Below are 12,566 nucleotides of genomic sequence, written 5' to 3' on the forward strand. Positions count from 1 at the left end.
TAGTTACTGTCGCTGCTTCTTTGGCTCAGCCAATGGCGGAGCTGCTTTCGCTTTGCCTTGGAGGGAACGGGCGAGAAGGCCCCGCCGCTCTGTGGATGGCAGGGAAGTGTGCTGAACGGAGCCTCCTCGCAGCCACCTGTTATGAAAGACGTTCACTCCCCTGCGTGATCTGTGGGGAAAGGTGCCGGTTGCCGGAGATGAGCAGTCTTCCAGGCATCAGATTCAGGGATCGCTGAGTTCTTATGTCCTTAATTCACTTTTTAAGAATGGTTATTCAGAGCCAGTTTGATGTAGTGGTTAAGGCACCAGGCTAGAAACTTGGAGACTGTGAGTCCTAGTCCCGCCTTAGGCACGAAGCCAGCTGGGTGACCTTAGGCCAGTCCCTCTCTGTCAGCCCTGGGAAGGCTTGCAATTGCCACTTCCAAAAATTTCATTTACTTGAAAGACCAGTTTATTGTGAACAAAACTTTAACAATAATTTTGTATGAACCAATAGGGTACAATAGAAGAACATCAACAAATTTTCCAAGTGCTTAATTGTAGAAGGATTGCCACAAGGCTGTCAATAGTTCTCTTTTTGTTCCGTTTTATAGATATGAGTTATCTCCCCTTCTTTTTCTTCTGCCTGCCGTTAGGAACTGCCCAGCTAATCCTTTGTTTCAAATCCACAAAAGCAACAAGCTACCATTTCAACAGACTTCTCTTTGTGTTTCTGGCCAGCTCCATAGTCCATTTTATTTTATTTTATATCTTATTCTTTTCATTACAAAAATGGGAAGCTACTGTGCAGGAGAGCCGAGGGGCAATCTCTAGCAAAATCTTGATTTCTAAGGATGCTTCTGCCCTGCAGGCCCCAGAGGTGCTCTTTGAAAACAAAAGGGGCTTCAGCCAGCATCTTTCTTTGGTCATGTGACCACCTGCCCCTGCCCCCAAAGTCAGAGGGAAGCTTAGGGGGAAGAGGGCATTCTGGGCAGCTCCAGGGAATTGTGGGACACCATATTATCGGGGGGGGGGGTTGCCTTCTGGTAAATGAATACTTGTGAATGGCTATGCTTACCATGTCAGCCATTTTGTGGCAATTCTGACAACGTGCTGTCAGTGTTCCAGATGGGCCATGTTAAGTTATATTTCTTGAAGTCTGGAAGAAAAAAAAAAGCAACAAAAAACAACAATTTGATGATGCCCTTAGAAAATGTAATATAGTTAGTCACAGTAAAAGACCATTCTGGAAAAAAATATTAGACTTATGTCTGAAAATATTAGACTTAGGTCTGAAAAACAGTGTGTGTGTATGTATGTGTGTGTACACATACACATACACACACACACACACTTACATACACATAACATGACATGACAAATGGTGCTTCCAGGTTGCTCGCTGTTAGTGCTTCCATTCTTTTTTGGGAGGGGCGGGTTGATACAGCTATTCTGTTACACTCTCTTAATAGTTTTCCTTTACAGCAATATTACTACTAAAAAAACAGACAGAACAAATAGTAGGAAAATCTGACTGGATTACAAGTGGAAAAATATCTCTATAAACTTCCATGAATGAGACAAGGAGAGCGCACAACCAAATTCTAATCTGGAAGCCCCAGAGGTGGGGAAATGAAACATTCAAAGTACAAAGAATGATTTGTGGGAACTTTGCCCTTTTCCTGAGAAGCCCCTTCCCAGAGAAATTCAGACACAAATTTTCCCTTCTAAAGGTTAAGTGTTAAGTGATTCTCCCTGCCAACTCTGTGAATCTGACTTTGGAACCACCTCTTGATTATCCCTGTTGTATGGTCCTCCCTGCTACTCCCCAGTTATTCCCTTGGCCCCAAGCCTGACCCAGTGCCCACAAGAGTTTAATTTCTTAAATTCGTGCTATAACTATGGCAAAATCCTCCTTATTAGAGCTTTCCAAACAGGCCAGACCTTTACCAGAGTCAATTTTTCATATCTTTTCATATCTCCCCTTCCCCACTAAACTCCATCTCAGAGCAGGTCACTCTTTGGAAGGGAATCATAACATTCAAGATTGTGCTTATTCCAGTGGTGCAGAAAAGACTAAATAAAATACAGTGCCCAGGAGAGCATTCATTGAGCAAAGTGAGGCATAGAGCTTCATTGGCATGGGGTGCTTCACTCGGGTGCTTCAAAAGCTGCCCCCTCTTTTCTCTGCATGTGCATAGAGAGTAACTGCACAAATACACCGGCAAAGGTGGCAGGGAGCAGCTTCTAAAACAGCCAGGTGAGCTTGAAAGAAAGAAGCTTTAATGATCAAAAAGGAATGTTTTGGGCCTCCTGCTTGTTCCAAAGCACCTCTTTCTAAGGATTTGCATAACTCTAAAATGTATCCAAATAAATGCATATATAGAGAATAAAAATCACCTAAACACAGTAACTGCTCACGTCACAAAACAGCCATCAGTACATCATCTGTGACAACCAGTAAAGACAACCTTCCTTCTACCTAACCTGCATGTCCCTCTGTCGACCTTCAGTGGATGAGCCTGGGTTCTAAAATTACTTGTCCTTTTTCTTATTCTTTATTGTAGAATCATTGTAGCTGTTCTGCATATGAATGTTGAGACACGCATATTACTAGAGACTTGAACGCAGGGTATTTGCAAGTATTTTCTGCTCCAGCTTAAAAAAGCAAATCTTTATGCTAACCTAGTCTGTGTGTGCAACTCAAAGTTGTAACCTGAGAAGCTTCCACTACTTACAAATACCATCATCACCCTACTTATGAAGAATTCAGGGACTTGGCCAATTATTACTGAACACTCTTTAGCACCCTTTACCCCCTCTTCATCAAGGAACCTCTACATCTACATAGCATCTGTTAATAGTTAATCTGCTGTAGTATAAATTGGATCTCTACAGCAAAGCAAGTACTGTATTAAAGAGACCGGACCAGACTGAATACTGATATAGGAGGGGAGGAGAAATTGTGGAGCTACCCTAAGGAGACCTGGTTTGCTGAAGGTGAGCAGGTGACACTTGGACAGAATATTGGTGATTCCAAAGGGAAAATTCTGGGTTATATTGAAAAGTGGCCTGAAAGGGAGGAAAGAGAGGCTCATTACAGCTGGAAGGAGAGAAGCTGCACTGGCTTGTGGCCTGTCTCTTGGCACGGACCTTGGATAAGTTTGTTGTTTTGATGAGATAGAGGGCACCTCAGTTTGGAGATGACAGGAAGGCATGGACAAGTAGACTCTCATTCAGGTACTTGTCTCTATGTCTCTTGGTTCTACCCATCAGCTTCCAGACCCAAAGCTATGTCGATCCTATCCTGTCCTTTCAAACTGCGCCAGCTGGAGGAAATGCTGAGGAAGAGTCTTCCTCAGGCACTTGCGGTAATTCTGAAACATTTATTAAAATATGGGAGTAGATTCCTGACAATATCCTCATTTTTCCAAAACTTAACATTTGGCACTCAAAAGCAATAAAATATATCACATTTTTGCTTACATTTGCCAAAAATTTGGAAGTGCAAGAAACAATTTCTTGAAAATACTTATATCTAATACATGATCCATGCAACATAGTATATGTTGTAGAATCATAAAGATACACAGGTATACTCAGCCAGATGCCCTTAATGGGTGTAGATCCCTGGCAAGTGGAGGTTGTTTCTGCATAACAGGTGAAATTCCTTCATCTTATTCAGCAACAGAAAAAAGTAATTCTGGAATATTATCAATATTTGGGGGGGGGGGTAGAACATAAGGTGAAAGTTGATGCAGCAAATCACATCTAAATTAATGCCACTCTCCTTTTCTCCACACATTGATCTCAGACTAACTCCCATACCTGCACTGCATGACTGCACTGACCCTTGACTCTTGACAGGTCCATGGAGTAGTCATGAGCATAAATCGGGGGAATCCAATTGGACATGAGGTGATTGTGGATTCATGGCCAGAGTTCAAAGCTGTCCTCACCCGACCACGCAAAGAGGTAATAAATAGCCTTTGGTGGTTCTGCGGACGGAAGGGAGGGAGGGAGGGAGGAAGGAAGGAAGGAAGGAAGGAAGGAAGGAAGGAAGGAGCCAGGGAGGGAGAAGAGGAGGGAAGAAATGTTATCTAGGAGTCCTTAGCCAGCCTCAAATGGATAATCTAAGGATCATCTGCTTTTTTCGAGGAGGCCACCTTTGGCCTTTCCAAACAAGAAAATATTACATAGATGAGGTTATTCCCATCATTTCATCTCCACATTGGGAGAAAAATTGCCTGGTAAATGGTTGATGTGAGAGACATGAGGAAGAGGTGAATCAAGGGATTATATATAAGCCCCGTGCCTTTCTTCTAGATTGTCACAGAACCCTCCGATGTGTATGGCAACGTGTATGCAGCATTTTATCAGGATCTGGATGTGTATCGGAGGCTTCTAAAGGATACGGATGCTGTGAACTGGGCCCACACCTTCCGACTCCTTGGTAACAGTCCTTTTTGAAGGAGTGAAGTAAAGACACTGAGTTCTCAGATAGGTCTTCTACTACAGTATATATGCAGTGACATCATAATTAAAATAGCTCAGACGTTCCTGAGTAATTACCACTGAATTCAGAAGAGAAAAAGAACATGATTGCATGTTCCCTTCCTACATTACTCCAACCACTAAGTGCACAGTGATGTTATCAGCTTCTGGCAACATTTTGTTTATTGTAGCTTTAATACTTTGCCTGTTCCTCTACCAGTGTGGACTGGATCCATCTCAGCAGCTTGTATGACCCTCAAATCAAAGGAAACATACATCTAGAGTAAGCTGCAGGAATGGTAGGTTGGATTGATCCAGACTGTGATCCTGGCGAAACAGAGGTTCTTTACTAAACCCCTGTTGTTATCCTGGTCTCCACTGAGGGAGGGTAACAAGTGTGCAATGGAAGAAAGCCTCAGAATTAATTTTCCTTCTAATACAAATAACAGGCATTCTCTCCTGCTCTTCTGGATCATGACGACGGTAAAGGTCCACGTGTAGTTTCCCTGTCCCCATCCTACCTAGATGCCAGTCTGTATCACCCCAATTCCCCAACCTGATGCCCTGTATCTGCTACTTAAAACAAATCTGTTTCCTGCCTAGTTGGTTCTTCAGATGAGCTGCTGAGGTGGTAACTTGGATGTACACCTCTGACATCCTGCCTGTTTGTTCTCCCAACTCAAGCACATGGCCTTTTCCCGGTACACAAGTATTTTATTGTTTTCTTCAGGGATTCAAGAAGGGATACCTGAAGCTACTCAGGATGCAGCAGTTGCCAAGCAAACACAGTTATCTACAACTCCTTTCAGCGTCTATGTGGTTCCTGATCCAAATAAAATCTATGCTCCTGGGTGAGTGACCATCATGTTGGCCATCACCACTCTCATAGAGGTGAGGCCTGATGCAGAAGGGCATTCTGAGGCTGTGATACAATCAGGTTCCCATGGTCAAGCCTGTTATTCATCCTTGAAGTCTGCATTCACATTGCTTATGGGCCAATCAGGTACTAAAATCAGCAGAATTCCTGTAGGACACATTGATTCCTCCAGTAACAGAGAGACAAGGCCATACAGGGGGTGAGGTATAGCAGGAAGCCTGTCTAGAAAAGATAGAAAAAAAATGTAATAGACATGATAGCCCTTGAAAAAAACATTCATAGTGTAAAAGTGTGAGCTTTTGGGTTTTCCTGAAGGCTTGCCTTCCTGAAGGCAGAATGTCAGAGGAATAATGCTAAAGCAAATTTGATCAGCTGTTTCAAGTGCTGCAGTAGAAAATCAGTCTAAGGTAGATTTTGTAGACATTGCATATTTCATAAAGTGAAAGTTTATCCATTAGCAAAGATCATGATATAGGATCACATTTCCTCATTTCGGTCTTCTTGCCTGTTCAAAGCCCAGTTACTCTGGCCTCTGGGGAAAGAGGATCTGAAACTCCCATCTCATAAAAATGAAATGTTTGCATCTTGTTCATTATTGCTTTATAGTAAATGAGACACTGGGAATGCTTTCTCATCATCATGGGTAGCATTTTTTTAAAAGGGCAAGCCTGTGTTGGCAACATGGCAACCAAAAATAGAATTCTGCACTTTGATGGAGAAAAACGGAATCAATTCATGATTCTGCACTTTTACAGAAACAGAATTATCATAAATCGTGCCCTGGATAAGCAGCTCTCCTTCTTGGGAATAACTCACAGTTGTCTGGCTGGCCAGTGTTGGACTAAATGGATACACTGACAGCGTAATCCTCTGTTCTCATTTATTTGGCTGTGTTCTTCTTGCCTTTCGTCTCTTCCAGGCTAGAGCCCAGCTTCACACTTTCCTCCTTGAAGAGTTCCCACGTTGATCTACTGAATGAAAACTGGGCCTATGGGCGCAATGAACAAAGCCGCAGGTATCTGGCCAAAATGATACAACATTTCCCCAGTGTTGGCATCTTGAACCAGGCAGGTCACCTTATCAGCTGGACCATGATGGATGTTTTTGGTACACAGGCAAATGCGTACACCCTCCCATCATTCCGTGGAAAGCGATTTGGGGCTATAGTGAGTAAGGCAGTGATAATGAAAGCCTACAACACTGGTTATCCTATCTATGGCCTTGTTGCACTAGAAAATGTCCATGCGCAGAACGTGCTGGAAAAGAGAGGCCATCAGAGATTACCTGAGCTGAGCTACATGTGCCTTCATTACACAACTTAGCAGAACAGAGTGAGGAGAGAGGCTGTTTTCCTTGGTCTAACCAGATTTTTGTCACCTGCTCCTTGAACTCCAAGAGACACTTATGCACCCCCGATTGGATAGCTATTTAACCTGGCTTTCCCTCCCCTTCCTTCCCTAAGGCACCTCATCTTTAATTTTAGATTGTGAGCCTGAAGGCAGGTCCACAACTACTACAATTTGGTCTTTCATACAAGATGAAATCATTTTAAATGCTGAGAAAGAGAGAGAGAGACTTATGGAAAAAAACTTTCCCTTGATCCCAATTTGAGGCAGAAAAATAAAAATACCTTGAAGAGTGCTTGAAAGTTTTAGTGATCTGTAGCTCTGGGAGGGCTCTGGAGGCCATCAAGTGGGGGTGGAGGAAAACCATGTGGCACACAGACCAAGGAGTGTCCCCTCTGGCCATAGGATAGCCTGCCAGATGCCCGGGTGGATCAGGCCTGTGGAGAAGTATTTCTCTGCAATTTCTGTGTTTGTCAACTTGTCTTCAGCCAATGTTAGTTAGTTTGGCAGCCAGATCTAATCTTCAACGATTCATTCTTTGACCTAAGATAGTATTCAGGATTCGGATTCTATCTCATCCCCAAGTTCTCCACAGGCTCCCTACAGCTACTGGAGGTGGGATCATTTTGGCATTTGGGGAAGGTGCTAACTGCTGACCACACCAAGCCTTCTTCTTCTTCATCACATACCCTTGAGGAGGCAGTCAACAGCTTGGCATGCTCTATTGGTTATAATGGTCTACATGAAGAGGAACAAACAGAAATAAAATTCTGGCAAAAAAGAGCTGCTTTGGGTCAATATAAAGTTGGGGCTTGAGGTTTAATATTCATTCCTGTGTTTCATAAGCAATTGCATTCCACCCAAAGAGCAGGTTCATGATGTATGAATGTTCTCTGACCTTATTTGCTTTCTGGGATTTCAGCTTGTGACGTGCACAAACCCGTTCAGCTCAACAGCTGCTACCTTTCCTGAATTAACTCTGATTTGTCCATAGCTATTTAGGCCCTGTTTACGTCAGGTGTTGGCTCCTGCAAGAGGCTCTGGTAGGGCTGTCCTTCAAGAAACTCCATTGACATTGCCAATGACATTCTCACTGTCACATTTTAAAACCTGCAGTGCTTCAAGGACTCAGTTCCAAGCCAATGGGCTTTGCTTGTTACTGTATCTGCCTGTCTTTTGGTAGGGAAGAAGGAAGTGGGCTCTCTTATTAAGATCTGCAGGGCAGGCTCTTCTGAGGGCCCAAGAAGAGATATAATGAAATGCAGATCTGACAAAGGGTACTTAGTGCTGTCATTTAAAAAAGAGTTATCTTCTCAGCCAATCAGAGGCAAATTCTGAGCAGCCCATCTTTCGGTAGCATAAATGTGTTCAAAGTAGGGGTTGCAGGCACCTGGGGGCCTATGAGCATGTGGGGGGCCAATCAGACCCACATTCTTTCAAAAGACCAAACCTGTCATGGTCCGCTATGGGGCATACCATTGAGAAACCTAGATGTTTGCCTAGAGTGGCAGCCGAATCAGGCAGCGGATGAGCACATCAGTCAGCTTCCGACATTTTGACTAGGGCAAGCGCTAGACAGAGCAAAGAGATACAGAAAAGTCCTTTCCTGCCTTTGCTACCCCTAGTGGCCACCCAGAGGTTTGCACCCAGATCTGACAGCCCAAGTATTGTGGTTACCTGCCAGCTCTGCTGCACCCTTCAGAGCGTGCGCCAAGCTGCTGCTACTGCTGCCATTCCTCTCTGAGAGTGACTTGTTGTTCTGGCTCTTTCCAAATGCAGCTGCAGGAGAGGGATAAGAAAGAGCAGACTGTCTTCCTGATTGGCTCATCCCTCCTCACCAGTGGCCTGCTTTTTTGCCAAAATGGAAGTGCTTTTGTTATATATATGTGTGTGTGTGTGTCTGTGTGTACCTACATCTATACCTTTGTATTCATTTCTTTTGCATAGGCTTGATGGTTCATTTATTTCTTTATTGTAGAAAAGCATTATAAAAGGAATACACGAATACAAAATAAATAAATATGCTTAAAAACTATGCTTAGCATGGGCAAAATTACCCCTCTCCATTAAAAATAACATTGGCGCCCAATGCCTCTTACATGAAGCTAGGATGTGATGCTATGCCTTCTGTCAGTCCCACCAGGTAAACCAGATCAAGAATCAGCTCCACAGGAAGACTAACAATATTTCTATTGAGAATGACGATAATAACAGAAACTTGCAAATCTGATTGTATTCTGCCTCTTCCATTTTTATACTTATGTGAATTAGGGAGGTGTTTGTCTTACCCACTTACACATACTTTCTGCTTGATTTGGACTTAAGCCATGTTTTTCTCCTTGTCACTTTGTTAATGGATCCGGCCTATCTCTGTCAAGGTCATCTACTTTACTATCTATACCTTCAACCTGGAAAAAAAATGGGAGACACCAGACCAAGGCAGCAGTACAACAAGCAGAACAGCTAAAACACAAGCAGAAGTCTATTCAGAAGCTCTGGTTCCAACTTCTCCATTTTCCCCCCTTTGTTCACTAAAAGGGAACTTTACTTTTTTCCCTAAACACAGCGCATCAGGGCCCCAAGCGATGCCCTGTCCCCTCTGTTCCCCACCCCTCCAGATTATGACACGTGGGAGGGCCCTGCGATAGGAACAACTCAAAGGAGTAAAAGAAGGGCCTGGAGTGCTCCAGGGAGCCAGGAAAGACATCACATCCATGCCAATCTCACTGGGAGGGTGAGGAAAGGACGCAGCTCTCTGTCGCCTCTCTGACAGTCTCTCCAAAGTCGGTACAGAGCCCTGATCAAGGGATTGCTGGTTCAGATTTCAGCATGGGCAAACCAGATCTTGCACAAATCTGCTCTTCAACCTCTTCTCCCCAGTGAAAAGTTTGGGCCCTTCGATGTTAGTCTGTTCTGCCTAGCGTGTTTACCCGGCCCATAGTAAGCAAGGTCACTGGCCCCACCCTCTGCTATCTCCTATGGAACAGCAAGGCCAGAGACGGTGGTAACAGGTTTGGGAAACACCATAGCCTGCTTCCTCTTGTGTGAGGCCAAATGGAGGCCCTCACCTAATGTGGGATTCAGCATTTTCCTTCCTGGCTCCAAGGATTAATGGCTGGAAGGAAAGGCATTTACCTAGACCAGCTTATCCAACCCTGTGTCTCCAGGTATCTTGGACTAAATTTCCAGTATCCCCAGCAAACAGGGATATGTGGCTCTGGTTAAATTCTTCTCCCTGTGAACAACATATAGGTGGCCCTAGACAGCTGGTTGTATCTACCTTTGGTCCATCTTTCCAGATATCTCCTGGTCTTCTGAAGGTGGGAAAGGGACAAGTATCTTTTAGACAGTCACACGTGCAGTGTTTTTCCCTAAGCTACAGTGATGTTTATTGTGCTGCTTTCCAAGCAAAGGATTTGTGCTGATTTCAATTACAAACAGTGGCCTTAACTTAGCAAACTCTGCAGACATTTCTATCAGACATTTCTTCATTTTCTTAAGCGGCTCACTTGCTCCCTCCCCAATTCACAGGGTATTCCTTATAATGACTTTGATAAGGGAGCTTCAGTACTTTCACTTTTATGGATCAATTTTAACCTAGAGAGGAGAGGAGGAAGAGGGGAAAACGTTTTCCTGAGCCTTGGGGAATTCCACCTTCTAGGTGTCTGTGATAACTTGCATAGTTCTGGCAAACAGACGAAACCCATCAACTTTGGGATCAGTGACATCATCCCATGTCCACCAGGTCAGCTCAGCCTGTCTTATGGTTGTTGCTGAATAATAGCAGTGGAGCAACATGGAAGATATGATCCAGGCTGGCTGCAGTGGCCTCCTGTCTTACTGATTCCCATAGGTACTAACTTGGAGGTAACTGCAGACTGCCTAGAGAATATCCTTAAGCCAACTAGGAATCCTGAGTCTGTGTTTTGCCTTAGTACCTATTGGACCTTGAAGGAGGGTAGGGAGGAATGAAGTAAAGCAGGCAAGCTAAGCAGCATTAGACCTTCTATCTTCTTGGCCCATAAGGTGCCCTCTTGGATGGGAGCTCCAGATTATGCAAGGAAACATCCTCAGGCCCACAGGGGATCCAGTATCTTTTTTTTTTTTTTTTTAAATGAAAGAGCATCAGAAGCTTGGTTGTCTCTCCTATCTTGTTTTGGGTCAGAGAAATTCATGCTGAGCATACAAATATACTCATGAAACTTTGGTCTGCTCTTGTCTCTTTAACACAATTTTTTGTAGAAATTAAAGCTACCACACCTGGGCTGCATAAAAAAATCCAGATGAACATTAAATGGCAGCAAAGAGAAGACCCTAACGCTTTGCTGCCATCTAGTGATCATCAAGGGTTTTGCAGCCCATATGTGGTACCCCTACTAACAATCAGTCAACATTTCAAGAGCATGGGGACAATATCCTGCTAATTTCCTCACAACAAAATTGGCAGTTTGCCCAGAAGCAAAGCACTTCTGCTTTTGACTTTGCCATTCTCTGTTCTATCCAAGATTTGTGCCTTACTGTTAAAGTGACACTGGATTCTTAAAAAACCCTTTGACTACTATTGTAGGATTCCTGTGAAGAAGAATGGGACTCATAATTAGCATTGTGCTTAAGCTATATGCAAGACTCTTTTTGTAAAATCACACCAATACCTCCTTCTTTGTTAAATAAACAAATCTACAATAGTTCCTGCTTTGGATTTGCTTCCCCACTTTACAAATTTGGCTAATATAATATTTCTTTGTTATACTACGAATGGAGAAAATACTAAATTTTATAATTCTAGAGTGAAATCCCATGCCGTCCCGGCAATGTACATGCAGCGATGGAGTATGCTTAATTCACCTTTATCTAGTTGAAAAATTGACACTACCACATGGACACAATGATCCACTCAATCACATTTTGTCCTAAATACAGCTCCTTTACCTTGAAAACTGGTTCAGGAGGTTTTCCTGATCCCCATAATACAGTGAAAGGAATAGTCAAGTCACCTCTAACCCAAGCATAAAGATATTCTTTGTAGGAAGAACATCTGAGAGCCAAGGAGTGCATCTTGGAGATCACATACTCTAAGAAGTGAATGGGGCCAGGACAAAGTAAATTCATCAGGAGATATGGTTACTCATTATTAAACATTTGTATTTTTAAAAATGCCCTTCTCTCACATTATATTACCATTCAATTGCAGCCACCCTGACTTGTGAGAAATATTCTAGTAAAAAAACCAATACAAGCTAAGTGAAAACACAAGCTGTGAATGTCAATCATAGAACAATAAGCTAAAGTGTTTGAATTCTATTGTTCTTTAGTTTGTAACCAGATTGAATCAGGGCAAAACTATCTGCCAACTCAATTGTCTCCATACATTTTTCTGGGCATCCAGCACACAGGGCAAAGTAACTATCCTGTTAATGGTTCATTTTTCAGGAATAAAAGGCTGACTGACTGGATGACCAAGCAAGGATGGTGTCACGTGCCCTCTAAATCCCTTCATAATTGAAACTCTCCCTCCTCCTCTTCCCATTCTTCCTCCTCCTCCTCTGGGCCAGGTGTGTCCTTCTCACAGGTAAGCATGACACATTTCATTGCAGACAAGAAGATGTTGTACAGATAGGACAAAACATTCTTAGTTACCATTGCACCAATTATTCAGTACAAAATACATGGAAATTTATAGATACTCTAACGTAATTACCTTATAAATGACTAGGAGCCAATCTTGGACTTCAGGAAAGTGAATTTTAATAGAGTCTTACAAAAGTGGACAGCATACTGTGTCTTGAAATCCTAAAGGATAAACAAGCTCCAAAGAGATTACCTTGGGTGTGAAAAACAAAATACTGAAAGCAGAGGCACAAACTATTGCT

General features: G+C 43.1%; 1 protein-coding gene across 4 annotated transcripts; it reads left to right on the forward strand.

Annotated features, from left to right (window-relative positions):
• Positions 1-10: 10 nt before the first annotated feature.
• LOC103066180 (glycine N-acyltransferase-like protein 3) lies at positions 11-8,914 on the forward strand. 4 transcript variants are annotated; one of them, XM_088146287.1, is made up of 7 exons: positions 1,015-2,979; positions 3,256-3,350; positions 3,847-3,954; positions 4,306-4,432; positions 5,204-5,324; positions 6,270-6,365; positions 7,292-8,468. In XM_088146287.1, exons 2-7 carry the CDS (start codon positions 3,273-3,275, stop codon positions 7,350-7,352), a joined length of 591 nt encoding a protein of 196 aa, XP_088002413.1. In that variant the 5' UTR covers positions 1,015-2,979; positions 3,256-3,272; the 3' UTR covers positions 7,353-8,468. The 4 variants fall into 4 exon arrangements, with proteins under 4 accessions (XP_025032965.1, XP_007444701.2, XP_088002413.1 ...); XM_088146288.1 differs by lacking the exon at positions 7,292-8,468 and adding an exon at positions 8,476-8,914 and having other exon boundaries at positions 1,018-2,979; XM_007444639.3 differs by lacking the exon at positions 7,292-8,468 and having other exon boundaries at positions 1,014-2,979; positions 6,270-6,990.
• The last annotated feature ends 3,652 nt before the right edge of the window (positions 8,915-12,566 follow it).

Source organism: Python bivittatus, unplaced genomic scaffold (assembly GCF_059951505.1).
Source record: "Python bivittatus isolate LINGU-HERP-01145 unplaced genomic scaffold, Pbiv_v1 ctg000480_np1212, whole genome shotgun sequence".
NCBI classification, from domain to species: Eukaryota; Metazoa; Chordata; class Lepidosauria; order Squamata; family Pythonidae; genus Python; species Python bivittatus.

What these genes read in the sequence shown, in the direction of transcription:
- LOC103066180 (XM_007444639.3), top strand. Translation starts at nt 3,273, where the DNA reads ATGTCGATCCTATCCTGTCCTTTCAAACTGCGCCAGCTGGAGGAAATG. An exon ending in GTCTTCCTCAGGCACTTGCG is followed by an intron (nt 3,351 to 3,846) that starts GTAATTCTGAAA and finishes GACTCTTGACAG; the next exon opens with GTCCATGGAGTAGTCATGAG. An exon ending in AATAAAATCTATGCTCCTGG is followed by an intron (nt 5,325 to 6,269) that starts GTGAGTGACCAT and finishes CGTCTCTTCCAG; the next exon opens with GCTAGAGCCCAGCTTCACAC.